The 19766-nt window shown below is 46.5% G+C and overlaps 1 protein-coding gene across 10 annotated transcripts in view; it reads right to left on the bottom strand.

Annotated features, from left to right (window-relative positions):
- The window catches only part of LOC129705798 (sodium/hydrogen exchanger 10-like), a 147689-nt gene that overhangs the window by 77537 nt on the left and 50386 nt on the right, over positions 1–19766 (bottom strand). For all 10 annotated transcript variants that reach the window (XM_055649609.1, XM_055649611.1, XM_055649610.1 and 7 more), the window contains 5 exons: positions 14233–14376; positions 12890–13061; positions 7402–7483; positions 6040–6221; positions 324–464 (listed from right to left, as the gene is read on the bottom strand). In XM_055649609.1, coding sequence (XP_055505584.1) covers positions 324–464; positions 6040–6221; positions 7402–7483; positions 12890–13061; positions 14233–14376 — 721 coding nt within the window. The remainder of the gene's footprint in view (positions 1–323; positions 465–6039; positions 6222–7401; positions 7484–12889; positions 13062–14232; positions 14377–19766) is intronic.

Below are 19766 nucleotides of genomic sequence, written 5' to 3'. Positions count from 1 at the left end.
CAATTGTGTGTGATTTTCAACAGCCAGTAGCTGTGAAAATGACAGATTGTGTACTTAAAGACGATGGTATATGATACTGAGAGGAAGATGCATGGAAGCAGTTCTTATTCCCTAGACTTTTTTAAACAAAGTCAAATTTGTTTTGAGTTTGACAATTTCCAAAGTAATTTTTAAGTGTTCCCTAGTTCCCAATCATAACCAATTCAGCCCACATAATACAAATAGTGTTCCCCAATTCGTCAATCTTATTACAGCAAATTTGCTATATGGAAACACACGTTATAGCAGAACTACCTGTAACATGACAAAGAGTGTAATTTAACCTTTTGAGCCTTTAAAAGACGTATCCTGGCTTCTTCCATCATGTCATCTATCTCACGGACAGAAGGTTCCCAGGCAATAGCCTTCTCACAGTCAGGGCAACGAGCACTTCTTGTGCTTGGCTGAATTGAATCAACAGTAAGCTGAAAACGAAACAAAATAGCACTTTATTGTGGTAGACAAAAATGATAGAGAAACTCAGCAGGTGAGTTTCATCTGTGAAGTGAAGGATTAGGCGACGTTTCGGGTCATGACCCTTCTTCAGAATTATGTCGGGAGGGGGCGGGAAAAGAAAGGAAGAGGCGGAGACAGTAGGCTGTGGGAGAGCTGGGAAGGGGAGGAGAAGGAGGGAGGAAGCAAGAACTACCTGAAATTGGAGAATGTTCATACCAATGTTCATACTGCTGGGGTGTAAACTACCCAAGCGAAATATGAGGTACTGTGTACTGAAATTTGTGGTGGGACTCACTCTGGCCATGGAAGAGGCCCAGACAGAAAAGTCGGATTCAGAATGTGAGGAGGAGTTGAAGTGCTGAGCCACCGGGAGATCTGGTTGGTTATTGCGAACCCAGCGGAGGTGTTGGGCGAAGCGATCACCAAGCCTGCGCTTGGTCTCACTGATGTAGAGCAGTTGACACCTGGAACAGCGGATGCAATAGATGAGGTTGGAGGTGGTGCAGGTGAACCTCTGCCTCACCTGGAAAGACTGCTTGGGTCCTTGCATGGAGTCGAGGGGGGAGGTAAAGCGACAAGTGTAGCATTTCCTGGGGTTGCAAGGGAAAATACCAGGGGAGGGGGTGGTTTGGGTGGGGAGGGACGTAAATCTAAAAATGTCAATAACGTGAAATATAACATCAATTTGAACGAAACTCGACACAAAACAGCCACAGGACAATTGCAATGAAGGTGGTTCAAAAATGTTAACGTTATCGTGTACCATGAGGGAGTGAGGGAGGGAGGGCTGAACGGGTGGATGGAGGGAGGGAAGAGGTAGGGGGACAGGGGTAAAGGAGGGGGTGGAAGGGGAGGGGCCAAAGGAGGGGGGGGAAGGAGGGGGAGGGAAGAATCGAGGAGGGGGGAAAGGAGGGGGGGGGGAAGGGGAGGAGGGGGGGGAGGAGGGGGAGCGGGGGAGGGAGGGGGGGGAGGGAGAGGAGGGAGAAGGGGGAGGGAGAAGAGAGGGAGGAGAGAAGGAAAAGGGGAAGGAAGGAGGAAGGAGGGGGGAGGAGGGGGAGAAGGGGGAGGGAGAGGGAGAGGGGGAGAAGGAGAGGGGAGGAGAGGGGAGGGAGGGAGGAAAGAAGGAGGGAGGGGAGAGAGGGGGAAGAGGGAAGAGAGGAGGAGAAGTGGAGAAGGAGGAGGGAGGGAGGAGGGAGAGAGGAGGAGGGAGAGGAGAGAAGGAGAGGAGAGGGGGGGGGGAGGGGAAGGAGAAGGAGAGGAGAGGAGAGCCAGGGAGAGAAGGGAGGGGGAGAGAGAGGGGGAGAAGGAAGGAGGGAAGAGGAGAGGGAGGGGAAGGAAGGAGGGGAGGAAGGGGGAGGAGAGGGAGGAAGGAGAGGGGAGAGGGAGAGGAAGGAAGGAGAGGAAGGAGACTAAGGAAGACACGAGGGGGAGGGAGAGGGGAGGAAGAGGGAAGGAGAAGGGAAGAGAAGGAAGGAGAGGAGAACGAGGAGGAGAGGAGGGAGGGGAGAGGAGGGAGGAGGAAGAGAGAGGAAGGAGGGGAGAGGAGAGAGGAGGGGGAGGAGGGGAGGAGGGAGGAGGGAAGGGGAGGGGAGGAGGGGGGGAGAGAGGGGAGAGGAGAGGAGAAAGGAAGAGAGGAGGGAGGAGGGGGAAGGAAGGAAGGAGGGAGAGGGAGGCCCAGGGGAGGGAGGAGGGGAGAGGGGGAGAGGAAGAGGGAGGAGAGGGAAGAAGGAAGGGGGAGGGAGGAAGGGAGAGGGGGGAAGGAGGGAGAGGGAGAGAGGAGGGGAGGGAGAGAAGGAAGGAAAGGGAGGAGGAGCGGGGGAGGGGAGGAGAGCAGAGGAAGAGGAAAGGAGGAGAGAGCTGGAGAGGGAGAGAAGAGAGAAGGAGAAACCCAAGGGGAGAGGGGAGGAGAGAGGGAAGGAAGGGAGAGGGAGGAGGAGGGAGAGGGGGAGGGAGGAGGAAGGAAAGGGAGAAGGGGGAGGGGAGGAGAGGGAGGGAGAGGGGAGGAAGGAAGGAGGAGAGGGAGGGAGAGGGAAAGAGAGAAGGGGAGAGGGAGAGAGAGAGGAGAGAGAGAGGAGAGGGAGGGAAGGAAGGGGGAAGGAAGGAGGGGGAGAGGGAGGGAGAGAGGGGGGAGAGGAAAGGGGGGAGAGGAAGAGAGGGAGAACGGGGAGGAGGGGAGAGAGAAGAGAAGGAAGGGGAGGGAAGGGGAGAGAGAAGGAGGGAGGGAAGAGAGGGAAGGAGGGAGGGAGAAGGAGAAAGAAGGGGAGGGGGAGAGGAGGGGAAAGGGGGAGGAGAGAAAGGGAGGGGAGGAAGGAGAGGAGAGAATAAGAGGAAGAGGGGGAAAGGAAGAGAGGAAGGGAAGAGAGAAGAAGAAGGGAGAAAAGGAAGGAGAGGAAGGAGGGAAGGAAAGGAGGGGAAGGAAAGGGAGAGGAGAGGAGAAGAGAGGGAGAGAGAGGAAAAGGGAAGGAGGAGAGGAGAGGAGGGAAAGGAAAGAGAAGGGAAAGGAAGAAGAGGGGAGGAAGAGAAAGAGGGAGGAGAGAGAAAGGGAGAAGGGAGAAAGAGAGGGGAAGAGAAGGGAAAGGAGAGAGGGAGGGAGGAGAGAAGGAGGGGTCAGAGAGAAGGAGGGGAGAGGAGGGGAGGAAGAGGAGAGAGGGAGGGGGGAGAGGAGGGGAGGGGATGGGAGAGAGAGAACTGGGGAAAGGAAGGGGGAGGAAAAGAAGGAGAGGGAGAGAGAGGGGAAGAGAGAGAGGAAGAGGAGGGAGGAGGGGAAAGAGAGGGGAGAGAAAGGGAGGGGAGGAGAGGAAAGGAGAGAGGGGAGGGAGGAGGGAGGGGGAGGGAGAGGAGAGGAGAGGAAGGAAGGAAGGGGAGGGAAGGGAAGGAAGGAAGGAGAGGAAGGAAGGAGAAGGGGAGGGGGGAGAGAGGAAGGGGAGGAAGGAAGGAAGAAGAGAGAAAGGAAGGGAGAGAGGGGAGGAGGGAAGGGGAGGGAAGGAGAGGGAGAGGGGGGAAGGAGAGGGAGGAGGAAAGAGAGGGAGGAGGGGAGGAGGGAGAGAGAGGGGGGGGGGGGAGGAGGGAGGGAGAGGAGGGGGAGGGGAGGGGAGGGAAGGAGGGAGAGGGAGAGGAGAGGAGGGGAGGGAAGGACAGGAAGGAGAGGAAAGGAGAGGAAAAAGGAGGAAGGAGGGGGAAGAGAGGAGGAGAGGAGAGGGAGAGGGAGGGAGAGGAGGAAAAGAGGGAGAGAGACGAAAGAGGGAGGGAGAGAGGGAGAAGGAGAGAGAGGAGGGGAGAGAGGGAGGGAGAAAGAAAGAGAGGAAGGAGGGAGAGGGCGGGAGGGAGGGAGAGGGAAAAGGAAGGGGGGAGAGGGAAGGGCAGGGGAAAGGAAGGAAGGAAGGAAAGTGGAAGGAGAAAAGGAAAGGAGGAGGAGGGAAGGGAAGGAAAGGGAGGGAGGGGAGTAGACCAAGGAAGGGGGGGAAGAGGAGGGAAGGGAAGGAAAGGGAGGGGAAAGGAAGGAAGGAGGGGAAAGGAAGGAGGGAAAAGGGGGGGGAAGGAAAGGGGGAAAGAAAGGGGCGGAAGGAAGAAGGGAGGGGAGGAAGGAAGGAAAGGAGGAAAAGGGGAGGGAGGGGGGAAGGGAGGAGGAAAAAGAGAGAAAGGGAGGGGGGGAAGAAAAGGAAGGAGGGAAGGAAGAAAGGGTGGGAGGGGGGAAAGGAGAGGAGGAAGGGAAGAAAAGGAAGGAGGGAAAGGAAGGGAGGAGGGAACAGAAGAAAGGAAGGGAGGAGGGAAAGGAAGAAAGGGAGGGAGGGGGAAAGGAAGAGAGGGAGGGAGGGAAAAGGAAGAAAGTGGAGGGAGGGAAAGGAATAAAGGGAGGGAAAATGAGGTAAGGGAAGGGGAAAGGGAGGGGGAAAGGAAGGGGGAAAGAAAGGAAGGAAGGAGAGGGGAAGGAAATTAAGGAAGGAGGGGGGAAGGAAGGGGGAAAGGAAGAAAGGGAGGGAGGGGGAAAGGAAAGAAGGAGGAGGGAAAGGAAGGAGGGAAAGGAAGGAAGGAAGGAGGGGAAGGAAGGAGGGGAAGGAAGGATGGAGGGAATGGAAGGAAGGAATGGAAGGAAGGAATGAGGGGGGAATGGAAGGATAGAAACAAGATGAGTTTTTTAGGAACACACACACAGGAAAGTGAACATCTCTTATTATTCAGGTCTTATTAAATTAAGAATCACCAATGGAACAACCCATTTCTGGCCTCATGATGCAGATATTACTAAGGCCTCAGCGAGTTGGCAACTTATTTTTAAAGTATGCCTACTCCTGATGAAGCTCATCAGTCTGAAGAAGTCCTAAACATCATCCATTCCTTCTCAACAGAGATGCTGCCTGTCTAGCATTTTATCTCCCTTCAATTTAAACCAGCATTTGCGTTCCTTCCTACACATGCACCTCTAAAACAAGGTTAGCCATCCTGATTGTGATAAAGTGATGAGTACTTTGCAAAACATCAAGGTCACTGGAGATGATGGTATGCTATCATTCTGCAGCTGACTACTCATAAGTCTACATGGGTATCTGATTTTGAGCTCTTAGATCTGTTTTGAACAAATATTATGCAGAGAAAATAGTCATAGAATTATTGCAGAGGTTGCCAGTGACACAAGGATTAATACAAGAGTTCAGTGGGTGAATATTTATGTTTTGAGGAAGCCAACACACACAAATCCCCGGTGCCTGTAGTACTGAATCCAGTGGCTGAAAGGAAAAAAATGAAACCGCCCTTTAAATTGCATGTTTCGGGGGAAATGGTTAATTCAATCTAGTTATTCTGTAAGCAAATTGGAAAGGGCCTGTCCCACTGTATGAGATAATTCAAGAGTTCTTCCGAGTTTTCCCCTGATTCGAAGAATCGAAGACATTCGGCGAATGTCCATAGCGGATCCGTAGGCGTTCGTGGATGTCTCTAGCGGCTCATAACGCTAACGATAGGTACTCGGGAAATCCGGTAAACTCGTGACGTTTTTTCAACACCGTGAAAAATGTCCACTAGTAAAAAAAATACTCGTGATGAAAATAATTGTTGTTTTTTACTCGTACGAGCCGCTACGAGACATCCACGAACTCCTACGGACCTGTTACGGACATTCTCCGAGTTCGAATGAGGGGAAAACTTGGGAAAACTCTTGAATTACCCCGTACAGTGGGACAGGCCCTTAACAGTTGTTTCTCAGCGCACTGACTTTTAAAATAAATCCAGAGATGAATTCCAACTAAAACTCAACTGTTTACGTTACTTGGGGGAATTTCACACCATAAAACGTTAGCACAAATAAGGAGGTCTTTAGACAAGTTTCTCAGCTGGCTCCACAGCATTGAGAATCAGACACAATATTGCACTATTCCAAAATAAGTCCTTGATTTTTTTCCATGGAGTTGTACAAAAACATTTCTGAGACATCATGCACAAAGTTAACAGTCATACATTAGTATGTTTACAAGATTTCAATTAAATGATGTAATTAGTCATGCGAGAGGAAATTAAGGATTTTCAGTTTGAGAATTAAAAAATACTCACATTTCTCATATTTCTCTTGTATGGGTCATCAATCTGCACTAATTTTTCTGCCATTACCCAGTTTGCATCTGCAAGGAATCTATCCATTTTTAGTAGAGAAAATGTGTTGGCCTCACTTTCTCTAATACGTTGAATTGCGCTATACATAGCCATGCGCTTAGGAGCTGGAATATCACTAAGACCTTGAAAATAAACATACAATACATATAACATCCGCTGTTTTTAACCATTTTAATATCTGCATAACTAATCATTACAAATTTTGATCAAAAATTTAACTGAGTTGTGAAATAAAAATTATCTAATTGCACTCATTAATTTATTAACTGGATACTTCCACAAACATTGGAATCACCCGAGCAATATAACAGAGAAATATCTTTGATCCTGTCTATTTCTCCCCCACCCTTTCAGCGACTTGAAGTAATCTGGAACCTTCAGTTCACAACCTTGGTCATTAAGTCATTTAGGCACCCCCTTAGATCATACTTATTAATTCATTTGTGGGAAGCCCAGTGGAACACCTTGGGAGCCACTACCACAGTGCTCCAGTGACTCAGATTCAATCCTGACCTCTAGTACTGCTTGTATTGAGTTTTCACATTCTCCCTTTGGCTGTTGGTTTCTTATTGGCTCTCTGGATACCTTCCACATCCCAAAATATCAGGTAGACAAGTTAATTGGCCACTACTATAAATCGCCTCCAAAGTATGAGTGATAGAACCAAACAGGAATTAAGGGAAATGTTTGGAGAAAATAGGATTAATATAGTGTAAATGGAGGATTAATAGTTTCTCTTTGCTCCATGGACTGAAGAGCTTTGACATGTTGTATATTTGCGCCGTCAATACATTAATTATAATACATTTATTGATTACGATGTTACATTACTTAGATCCATATTGCTGTTACACCTTTACTGTTGCATATTCTATCTACTTCTATTACACTTTGCTTATCGTTGGTTTACTTAAGAATCACATAGCAATGTGCTGGGGGACACACTTCAAATTGGCGAATGAGAATGTTCCCAGAAAACATTCTTTTGTGGATGAAAATTGAATTTTCAACCATTGAGGATCCATGTACTAATTCAGTTTGCAAAGTGCTAGATTTGTGATTCCTCCTGTTACTTTTCTCTAAAAGCATCAGCCATATTTAAATTGAAAAGTTTAAAAAGGAGATAAAAAATAAATGCAATAAATTTTAAAATATATCAATAAAAATCATTTAAATTATGTGAACATTAATAATTGAATGAAGAACCCTCTAAAGATACAGGCAATTTTCTGGTCATTCAGATTGTCTTGCTATCCATACCACGTAGATTCTATGTCATAATTTGGTGTACTGTATGTTTACCCAAGGTATCGATGATCCATCCCATTGTGGTACCATTGATTAGCAGTGTCAATATTACAGTTCCTGATACATGCAGAAGTATCTGGAAAAAAAAAATGTTAATCAAATGCAGTCAAATTAAATACACTAACTTTTCTATTACAAGTGACCATCCCTTTCATAACATGAGCATATGAACCCTGACAGCAGCAGGAGCATGGAAAACATGAAAGACAATGACCAAAGTTCCCAACTACAAGATCTCAGACTGAAAATCCCACTCTTCACCTAAATCATTAGACGTACCTCAAAGACATGAAAAAATTCCAACTTTATCACCATTATTTTAACGTATGTTCTCACTGCCTACATTCAGTCTAACCATTAATACGTTACAATTAACTAAATTCCATCAGTGTGGGGCATACTAATATGGAAGGGTATCCTGAGATCAAGGAGGTGGTGGTGTTGGATTTCTTGAAGAGCACCAAGATGGATAAGTCACCATGGCCTGATGGGATCTATTCCTGGTTATTGAGAGTCAAGAAATGAGATTGCATGGACCTCGACAAAGATATTTGTATCATTGTCTAGTCACAGGCAAGGTCCCAAAGGATTGAAGAGTGCCAATGCTGTCCTTTGCTTAAAAACAGAAACAGGGATAATCTATGAAATTATAGGCCATTGATTCACACATCAGTGATAAGGAAGCTATTGAAGATGATTCTTAGAGATAAGATTTACGCACATTTGGAAGATTAGGGACAGTCAACGTGTCTTTGGCAGGTCATGTCCTGCTAACTTGACTGATTTTTTAAGGAGATGACGAAGGTGATCAATGATGGTAGGACAGTGGATGTAATCTTCATGGATTTTAGTACGGCATTTAACAAGATCCCTCATGGGAGGTTGATCCAGAAGGTAAAGATACACGAGATGGATCATCAGAAATAGTTTACCCGTGGAAGACAGAAGGTAGGAGATAGAAGAATGTTATTCTAGTTGAGGTAAATATATTCCTAACAAGGATATGAAAGATTACCAAGAAAGGCAGAAATGCAGAGTTGAGGTTACATTGAAATGAGGTTACAACGAGATCAGGTACAATTTCATTGAATGAGGATGTGAGTAGTCTGCTCCTAATTCATACATTTACAGTGCCCTCCATAATGTTTGGGACAAAGACCCATCATCTATTTATTTACCTTTGTACTCCACAATTTGAGATTTGTAATAGGAAAAATCATGTGGTTAAAGTGCACATTGTCAAATTTTTACTAAATGGCCATTTTTATACACTTAGGTTTATACATTGTCCCCCCATTTCAGGGCACCATAATGTTTGGGACATATGTCTTCACCGGCATTTGTAATGCTCAGGTGTGTTTAATTGCCTCCTTAATGCAGGTATAAGAGAGCTCTCAGCACCAAGTCTTTCCATCATCTTTGGCAACTTTTATTGCTTGTTATCAACATGAGGATTAAAGGTGTGCCAATGAAAGTCAAATAAGCCATTATGAGACTGAGAAACAAGAATACAACTGTTAGAGATATCAGCCAAACCTTAGGCTTACCAAAATCAACTGTTTGGAACATCATTAAGAAGAGAGCACTGATGAGCTTACTAATCACAAAGGGACTGGCAGGCCAAGGAATACCTCCATAGCTGATGACAGACCAATTCTCTCTACAATAAAGAAAAATCCCCAAACACCTGTCCGACAGATCAGGAACACTCTTCAAGAGTCAGATGTGGAATTGTCAATGACCACTGTGAGCAGAAGACTTCATGAACAGAAATACAGAGGCTACACTGCAAGATGCAAGCCACTGGTTAGGCACAAAAATAGGATGGCCAGGTTACAGTTTGCCAAAAAGTACTGAAAAGAGCAACCAGTTCTGGAAAAAAGGTCTTGTGGACAGATGAGACGAAGATTAACATATCAGAGCGATGGCAAGAGCAAAGTATGGAGGAGAGAAGAAACTGCCCAAGATCCAAACCGTACAACCTCATCTGTGAAACACGGTGGTGGGGGTGTTTATGGCCTGGGCATGTTTGGCTGCTGAAGGTACTGGCTCACTTATCGTCATTGATGATACAACTGCTGATGTTAGTAGCATAATGAATTCTGACGTGTAAAGACACTTCCTATCTGCTCAAGTTCAAACAAATGCCTTAAAACTCATTGGCCGGCGGTTCATTCTGCAGCAAGACAATGACCCCAAACACATCGCTAAAGCAACAAAGGAGTTTTTCAAAGCTAAAGAAATGGTCAATTCTTGAGTGGTCAAGTCAATCACCCGATCTGAACCCAATTGAGCATGCCTTTTATATGCTGAAGAGAAAACTGAAGGGGACTAGCCTCCAAAACAAGCATAAGCCAAAGATGGCTGCATTACAGGCCTGGCAGGGCATCACCAGAGAATAAACCCAGCACTGGTGATGTCCATGAATTGCAGACTTCAAGCAGTTATTGCAAGCAAAGGATATGTGACAAAATATTAAACATGACTACTTTGATTTACATGACATTGCTGTGTCCCAAACATTGTGGTGCCCTGAAATGGGGGGGTGGGGGGGGGGGGGGGGGGGGGGGGGGGGGGGGGATATGTAATTTCTGCATGGTGAAATCAAAATGTATAAAAATCACCCTTTTAAAATCTGACAATGTGCATTTTAATAACATGTGATTTTTTTAAATTACAAATCTCAAATTGTGGAGTACAGAGGCAAATAAATAAATGATGGGTCTTTGTCCCAAACATTATGGAGGGCATTGTATATGTCACACAATCTTGGTGCACTTGGCTGTCTGGTATTTAGGTGAAGAAAGGGCAGCATGTTCAATACTTCGAGAAAAAATTAATGTAATTTGTGAAAATAAATAATTTCTTTCATGATTTCAACAACTAAGCATATTTTTTCTGCTCATGTCCAGAGTTTTCAGGATTTTTAGAATGTATACAGCATCACCCTAACCTATTTCTTTGAAATCCCCATCAGGTCATCTTGCTACTTTAGTTTCTCTGCAGTCTGCCTACCTGACAACATTTTGATTACCAAAGATTTGCTAGCTATCCTCGTCCTATCCCAAATTTCTCCTGAGCCATGAAACTATTCCAGCTTTTAAAGCGATGTGCAGTGACATTCCTTCATTCAATTCTTTCTACCTCTTGCACCATTTGATCTAAATGCTCTTTCAGAAACAAATTGAAAAAAAGACATTAAAGGGACACAGCAGCATTTATTACATCCAATAGGAACACAGATGGTCTGTCAACATGTGGAGCCCCTTGCGAGTCCCTTAATGTCTCAGATCCCAAACCGGCTGCAACATAAAGTCCCATGCCTCAGCAATGAATGCTGAATGCTTTCCGTAGCCCACCCAACACCAGGTAACCTCAATGGTACCCTCTGCACAAAACCAGCGGAGCAATCATTCCTGGACATTTCTCATCACAGCAATGCAGGAGCAGAAGTTAATACCAAATGCTGGCACAGCAGTAAAGGTAGAGGTGCTGCCTTACAGTGCCAGAGACCTGGGTTCGATCCTGATTACTGGTGCCGTCTGTACAATGTTTGTACATTCTCCCTGTGACCGCACGGGTTTTCTCCGGGTGCTCCGATTTCCTACCACACTCCGAAGACGTACAGGTTTACAAGATACAAGATACATTTAATTGTCATTTGGACCCCTTGAGGTCCAAACGAAATGCCGTTTCTGCAGCCATACATTACAAAACACATAGACCCAAGACACAACATAATTTACATAAACATCCATCACATCGCTGTGATGGAAGGCCAAATAAACTTATCTCTCCACTGCCCTCTCCCCCCCCCCCCCCCCGATGTCAGAGTCAAAGTCAAAGCCCCCGGCTGGCGATGGCGATTGTCCCGCGGCCATTAAGCCACGCCGGGTGGTCCGAGGTCGCACACCGGGTCTTGGTATTAGAGCCCCCGGCGTGCGCTCGCAGAGTCCCGCGGCCATTCCAAGCCGCGCGGGGCAGTGATGTAGGCCCCACTCCAGGAGCTCTTCAACCCCGCAACTCGGGCGGGGGAAGTCGCCGTTGCGAGAGCCCTGAAAAGCGGTCTCCCTCCAGGGACCCGCGGGCTCCCGGTGCCGCCATCCACAGACCTGCCGTTGAAGCCATCGACTCTCCGGTCGGGCCGCAGCAGCAGCAGCAGCAGCAGCAGCAGCAGCGCTCCTCCACCGCTCCACCCGCTCCGGACTCGGCCAGCCCCGCGACGGTGACGGTGAGTCGTAGCACCAGAGTCCGCGGTCTCTTCCTGTTGGAGGCCGCTCCTCGTTGCGGCCCCAACGACAACGGAAACCCGACGAGAAAAGGTCGGGTCTCCTGTGCAGGGAGAGATTTAAAAAGTTTCCCCCCCCCTCCCACCCCACACACACACCCCCCCCAACAAAAATAACAAAAACTACATAAGAACACAGGCAGAAAATAATAAAACGCGGACAGACTGCAGAGGCCGCTGCTGACCAGAGTCGCGCCGCCCACCAGTCCAGGTTTGTAGGTTAATTGGCTTTGGCAAGTTATTTTTAAGTGCTTAGTGTACATAGGTTAATGTATGGGGTGATCACTGGTTGGTGCGGATGCAGTGGGCCGAAGGGCCAGTTTCCGCGTTGTATCTCTACAGTCAAGTCCAAAGCAGCACCTAAATACATCTTTATACAATTAATGTTACAATAACCACTTTTTACCACAGATTGTTTTAATACTCTTGTTCCAAGTCATACAGTGCCCTGGTCAGACCGTAACTGGAGTATTGCGTGCAATTTTGGTCTCCTAATTTGGGGAAGGATATTATTGCTATTGAGGGAGTGCAGTGTAGGTTCACCAGGTTAATTCCCGGGATGGCAGGACTGACATATGATGAAAGAATGGGTCGACTGGCCTTGTATTCACTGGAATTTAGAAGGATGAGAGGGTATCTTATAGAAACATATAACATTCTTAAAGGATTGGATAGGCTAGATGCAGGAAAAATGTTCCCCACGTTGGGGAAGTCCAGAACCAGGGGTCACAGTTTAAGAATATGGGGTAGGCCATTTAGGTCTGAGCTGAGAAAAAACATTTTCACCCTGAGAGTTGAGAATCAGTGGAATTTTCTGCCACAGAAGGCAATGGAGGTAAATCACTGGATGTTTTCAAGAGAGAGTTAGATTTAGCTCTTAGGGCTAAAGGAATCAAGGGATATGGGGAAAAAGCAGGAACGAGGTACTGATTTAGATGATCAGCCATGATAATATTGAATGGCGGTGCTGGCTCGAAGAGCGAATGGCCTACTCCTGCACCTATTTTTCTGTGTTTCTATGAATGCATTTTGTACACTAAGCAATCTTACCAGTGCATTGCTCTTTCACATCATTATCACTTTATCAATTAAGTTAATTACCATTCCAACTTCTGAAAAGTGTGCATAAAAACTGGAGTGGCTAATTTTACAGCCCTTTACTGAAAAAATACTGTTTGATTACTATTCCCTTACCTTGTTCCTGACATTCACTTCATCAAGTCCTTCCAATTGATACGCCATAAGAGCTAAACTTAGTGTGAAAGCACCTTTTGTACCACTCCAAATGCAAACAGATGCCCAACGCCAATTGAAACCATAGCCTAAGCGTGCTAGCAATGGTGACAAACTCACAATAATTACAAGCCTACAAAGAAACAAAAATATTCACAACTATTAGTCAACGACTGACTATTACTCCTAATACACCACACTTTTAATTCCTCTTTTTAAAAACTGTAAGCAGTAAATAAATAATGGGTTTTAAGGGAGTGCAAAAACAGAACTTGAGCCAGCTGCTAAAATATCAGGATATCTGAACAATGCGATAGCTGATTAAGGTTTTACTATATTAATGAAAATAAATAATTTTATCAAAATCAGCAAGTTTGTTTCCAATGAATGTTTGGCTAAAATGTGTGTACAAAATCATTTAAAAGTAAAATAAAAACAATATTAACTTTTTATGACTGTCAAAAACATGCTAAAAGTCAATGTCAATCAACGCATGTGGTTTTATTCAGTTTCGATATAAAAGCAAATATTAGAAGAAAATCTGACAGAATTAAAACTGCTTGTAAAGAAGAAACTGATTGGTGCCGATATTGATTTGAGTTGAATTGAAGACGTTTCATCTGATGGAGACACACCACAGATCCTGGAGACTATGATTCAGGTCGAGACTCTTATTCTATCAATCTGAAGAAGGATCCCAATCTGAAATGCCGCTTGTCCATTTCCCTCCACAGATGCTACCTGACCGAGAGTTCCTGCAGCACTTATTTGTTTTTGTTTCTCATCTAATGTTGGCTGAACCACTGAGGCTACTTTAACCCAACTGCTCCATTGAAAATAAATGTTAGTTGGCCAATTGTATTCTCTATTGTTGGAGCTGCAAAATACAACTCGGTTAGTTCCAGGTAAGAAGAAACAATAAATATTCCTACCGAATCTTCAGTGTTGACAATACTTAGGCCTAAAACCGACCAAGTCGTAGGATGCACTAAATAGTGTTAGGGCAATGGCCATTATGAAACAAAGAGAGAACTTGCAGTCCTTTAAACAGTGAACAAATTAAATGTACACATATTAAACGTATAACTAGCAAAAAATTAAGTACTCTTAATACTAAAAGCTGAAGAGAACGTGCTCCAATGCTAGTTCTCTTCGGATAAATTAGAGCATGAAAGCATTGGAAGTAAAGAGTTTTAGATGAACCATCTGAGCCACGTCCAAGTATTAACACATTAACAGTAAGACCTTTAATTCAAAATTGCATCCTTTAGTTATCAAATAGACATCCATGAAAATAAACTCACCGTACTGTATTTAGTCCAAAGTAAAGTACCATGATGAAAAACGCATCAGTAATAGATACATGTCCCAATGCTCTTTGTGAGATGACAACTCCTACGATCATGAAGATGAGAGTATTGCCCAAGTATGTTAACAATTCCCAAAATCTGCAAGAGATTTGAAAAAAAAATTACATTATAACCAGAACTGAACAATATTCAAAATACTTCATGATGATAACTAAAAGGTTAAATTAGATCCTGTTGATTTAATGACTCTCATTTTAACCAGATAAGGTATAAATCATGGTATAGATTAAAAAACAGTGCTGTAGCAAGATGAGCAAATTAATTTAATGAAATAACTTTAATTTCTGAATAAGCTTTGTAATCTTAATAATAATTATTCAATTGACTCAGATATCATACAATGATGAAAACAATTGTATTTATATTGTCAACAATATTTTTAAATGGTTATACAACACAATTGAACACTTTGAAAATTAATAATTAAGTAACAGCAGTAAACTTACATAAGCAAGACAAAGGAGTGATGATCAATTTCAGGAAGCGAAGGGGTACACATTGACGGCGAGATAGTGATGGCTGAAAGCTTCAGATTCCTAGGTGTAAATAACACCAACAACCTCTCTTGGACCACCCATTTTGAAGCAACACCAATGGCTCTACTTCCTTAGAAGGCTTAGGAAGTTTGGCCTGTCCCCAACAAGTCTCATCATCTCCTGCAGAGGCGCCGTGGAAAGCATTTTATCGGGATGCATCACAGCATGGTTTGGAAACAGCCCCATCCAAGACCGCAATAAATTGCAGAGAATGGTGCCAGACCATCACACAAACCAACCTTTCTTCTATTGACTCCATTTATACCTTATGCTGCCTCAGCAAGGCCACTAATATAATCAAGAATGAGTCACACCCTGGCCACTCCCTCCTCTCACCTCAGACAAAAGATATAGAAGTGTAAAACACACACCTTCTGATTCACGGACAGTTTCTTCCCAGCTGTTATCAGGCAACTGAACCATCCCACCACAACTAGAGAGTAGTCCTGAACTACTCTATTTCATTGCAGACCATTGGACTATCTTTGATTTCATTGCAGACCTTCGGACTATCTTAAAATATGATTGGCGATATTCGCTTTAAAATACTGAGGTATGTGGGATGGCTTGATTATGATCATGTATTGTCTTTCCGCTGACTGGTTAGAATGCAACAAAAGCTTTTTACTGTACCTCAATACACGTAACAATAAACTAAACTAAAAGGGAGGTTTTAAAATAAGCTTTTAAAGTTTGTGAAAGTTCAAGGTAAAATATGTTTGTGATAGTTCCTGTTAGAATGAATGGCAAGACCGGAGTAAGGAACCCTAGATGACAAGAGATATTGATGTTATGGTCAGAAAATAAGGAGGTATGAGTCAGATACAAGCAGTTGGGATGAACTGAATGCCTGGATTATAGGAGATGCTGGACAACACTGACGAAAATCAAGAGTGCAAAAAGAGGGCATGAGATAGCAGAAAAGCTTAGGGAGAAACGAAAGAGATTTTATATTAAGGGAGAAAAAGACACAAAGATCAAAGTGGACATTATGTTTGGAGCCACAGGAGATGGGCAAGGTCATCAATTAATATTTCTCTTCTGTTTTAAACATGGAGAAAGTAGTGAAGACTAGGGAACTTGGGAACATTCAAGCGAACACTCGTGGACATGTCAAATCATCTCAGAATCCTAGGAAAATAATTTGGCCAAAACTATTTCTTGATCACACTGTCAGTCTGAAGGGATGAAATTAGGTTGCTGGTGATATGGATGCCTAGCAACTTGAAGTTGTTCAATATCTCAACAGTAGTTCTGCTGATGAGGACAGGGATATGTTCACTCCCTTGCTTCCCAAGGTCAACAGCCTTGGTCTTGGCGATGTTAAAGGCTAAACCGTCATCCTGACACCAAGCAAGGTTCTCGATCTCTTTCCTGTACTGTCTCGTCATTGCTGTTGATCGAGCTGACAACGATGATATCATCGGCAAGTTTAATGATCAGGTTGGAGTTCTCCTTGGCCACTCAATCAAGGGTGAACAGGGAATAGAGCAAGGGACTGAGCACAAATCCTAAGGAGTACTATTGTTGAGGGTCAAGGTGGATCAAATGTTATGATTATGAACCATTTCAACTGAATGGAGTCTGCCAGTCAGGAAGCCCAGAGGCCAAGGTCCAGAAGTTTAGGGATAATTTTAATCAGCATTATGGGGTTGAGGTTTGAGCTATGGCCAATTATTAGCATTCTGACATACGTATTATTTTTATCAAGGTGATCCAGATCCAAATGTAGTGCAAGGGAGATGGTATCCTCTATAGACCTATTGTCTCCTGTATGCGTATTAAAAAGGGTCTTTATCTAGAAGACTGGCACAGATTGGCACAGATAACCAGAAGTTATCTTATCGGATGCGACCTTTCCTGCCGCATCCCCGGTCTCCGTGTCCGTCTGCGCTGAGGCCTATCGCGGAGCTGGCGGCCTCCAACTGCGACCGACCTCGAGGCTGCGGAGGCAGAGCCAGGACTTACCAACGCGAGGCTGGCCGACTTCGGGGCTGTGGTTGTGGGGCGACCCAACTTCCGACCCGACTTTGGAGCCTCGGAGGCTCGGCCGCGGGCCAGCGGACGACATCATCGGGAGCTCGAGTTCTGTTTTCCGGAGCTCCCGCAACTACAGCTGCGTCCGCTGGACTGGAGGACGGCAGCTTCGACCGCCCCGGGCCGCGGGGTTTGAACCGGTCCATTTGTGGAGCACGGATTCAGCTGCGGGACTGACTTACCATCACCCGGCGGGGTCACAACATCGGAGGCTTGGATTGCCTCAGCGCAGAGGGAGAGCAAGGAGGGAAGAGGCAATGACTTTGGGACTTTAAACTGTGTTGAGTGTTTGTTATTTATTTTATGTTATGACTGCAGGCTAAACCATTTTGTTGCACTGAAAAGTGCAATGACAATAAATTGAATCAAATCAAATTACCATTCTTTCAAAGTACAGGTGCACAACCTTTTATCCGAAGATCCAAATAACGAAAACCTCCGAATAGCGACATTTTTTCGGTCCTTGAAGAAAGGTCCTTGAAAACGTTCACCGAGGGCGGCCCGCAGAGGTGACAGCGGAACCTCCGGTCGGTCCTCGAAGAAAGGGGAACTAAATCCCCATTCATAAAAGAGAAGGTGAGGGTATATTGCGCGGGAGGGTTAATAATTGACAATATGCTGCTACCTGCCAGCTGCGTTAAAAAGTTCCTACGGTAGACTCACGATACACAGTGTATCGTGAGTCTTGCTTGGGAACCTTTTAACTCAGCGTGCAGGCAGCAGTAGATTGTCGCTCCCTTCAGTTTCACCCCACCTACACCCCTCTGCTTCCCGGCCATGTGTGTGACCCCTTCCCTCCCCTCTCCAGCTCCCCGCTCATTGCACCGGCGCGGGGGCTTTGTACTGTCTTCACGTCGCGATGCTAGCAGCACAGTGCCAGTCACCAGAGACGTCAGGACCAACGGAACACCGACCCCCAGGCCCACTGCAAGCACGGAGATCCCAGATCAGCAACTCCAGCCCAGCCCCGTTCCAACTCCAGAGGAACACGCTCCCCGTATGGGCAGAAGCTGATGGTGTGCAAGGGGTACGTCTTGTTCTTGGGGTGGCGCAGCTCGGGCTGTGGGCGAACTGCCACGTCGCCGTAGCGGCCCATCGGGGAGCGGATTCCTCTGGAGTTGGAGGGGGAGGGGGGTATTGTGCTGTTTGATCGCCCCCTACTATTCCAGGGACAGGGAGACAGGATGTTCACCGAGGGCGGCCCGCAGAGGTGACAGCGGAACCTCCGGTCGGTCCTCGAAGAAAGGGGAACTAAATCCTCATCCATAAAAGAGAAGGTGAGGTTATATTGCGCGGGAGGGTTAATAATTGACAATATGCTGCTACCTGCCCGCTGTTAAAAAGTTCCCACGGTAGACACGATACACAGTGTATCGTGAGTCTTGCGTGGGAACTTTCTAACTCAGCGTGCAGGCAGCAGCAGATTGTCGCTCCCTTCAGTTTCACCCCACCTACACCCCTCTGCTTCCCGGCCATGTGTGTGACCCCATCCCTCCCCTCTCCAGCTCCCCGCTCATCGCACCGGCGCGGGGGCTTCGTACTGTCTTCACGTCGGCGATGGCAGCCAGCAGGCTAGTGCAGTCACCGGAGACGTCAGGACCAATTGGACGTCGACCACCAGGCCCACCGCAAGCACGGAGAACCCAGAGACCCACAGCCAACAGCAGCCCAGCCCAGCCCCGCTCCAACTACAGAGGAACCTGGGTTGCGGATGACGGGGCGCAGCTCGGGGCGTCGTAGGGGCCCATCGGGGAGCGGGTTCCTGTTGGTCCTGACGTCTCCGGCCACCTGCTATCCTCCGGGAACTGTACTGCCCTTGCAGGAGAGTTGGGTTGTTTGCAGTTGCAGAGGGAGGGGGCAAGGGCGGTACAGTTCCCAGTCTCAGCTCCAGTCCAGGGGGGTGGCCGGAGACGTCAGGACCAACGGGACAGCGACCCCCAGGCCCACTGCAAGCACGGAGATCCCAGAGACCCACAGCCAGCAGCAACTCCAGCCCAGCACCGGTCCAACTCCAGAGGAACACGTAGGGGCAGAAGCTGATGGTGTGCAAGGTGTTCTTGGGGTGGCGCAGCTCGGGCTGTGGGCAAACTGCCACTTGTCGCCGTAGCGGCCCATCGGGGAGCGGATTCCTCTGGAGTTGGAGGGGGAGGGGGGTATTGTGCTGTTTGATCGCCCCCTGCTATCCCTGGGACAGGGAGACACAGCGGCGTTTTAGACTGGTGGGCAATCACTTCCAAAGTTCTGCCGACACAGTCAGTACACCTCTCCTACACTGCATTTCATACAAACATTTATTCTGCATGAAAAAACGACATTGAAGACTCAAACTCGCGACCGAGTAACTGCCGGGATCAAGGCGCAAACTCGCGACCTTGCGGATATGAGCCGAGCACTCTACCACTGAGCCAGCCATTAAAATCTACGCTAAAAAAATTCCATTCCGAAGACCGACAAATTCTGAATTACGAAAAGTGTCTGGTCCCAAGGCTGTCGGATAAAAGGTTGTGCACCTGTACTTCATTATGGTCGATGTTACACTGGTCGTCATTGAGGCAGGTCATTTTTATTTTCTTAGAGACTGGGTACAATTCCTTGGGTCAGGTGGGGACAGTAAACTGTTGAAGTGAAAGATTGAATATGTCCACAAAGACTATGGCCAATTCATTGGGGCACGATATCAGAAGCTGTCCAAGATCTCCGTCTGGACCATTTTCTGAGAGGTTCCATCATGAAAGCAGATCTGACCTGCCACCAAGGTATATGAGACACAGTCAATAGGGTGATACACCTTTCTGCAACTTTATTTGCCTTTTTGAAACTGGCGTAAAATTGAACCTGTCTAGTAGAGATGAGTCATTGCCAGAGATCGCCGTGATAGTATTCAGGCACTGCCAG

The sequence above is a fragment of the Leucoraja erinacea genome, chromosome 18 (genome assembly GCF_028641065.1).
Source record: "Leucoraja erinacea ecotype New England chromosome 18, Leri_hhj_1, whole genome shotgun sequence".
Classification (NCBI taxonomy): domain Eukaryota; kingdom Metazoa; phylum Chordata; class Chondrichthyes; order Rajiformes; family Rajidae; genus Leucoraja; species Leucoraja erinaceus.
This window is presented reverse-complemented; position numbering and strand designations above follow the sequence as displayed.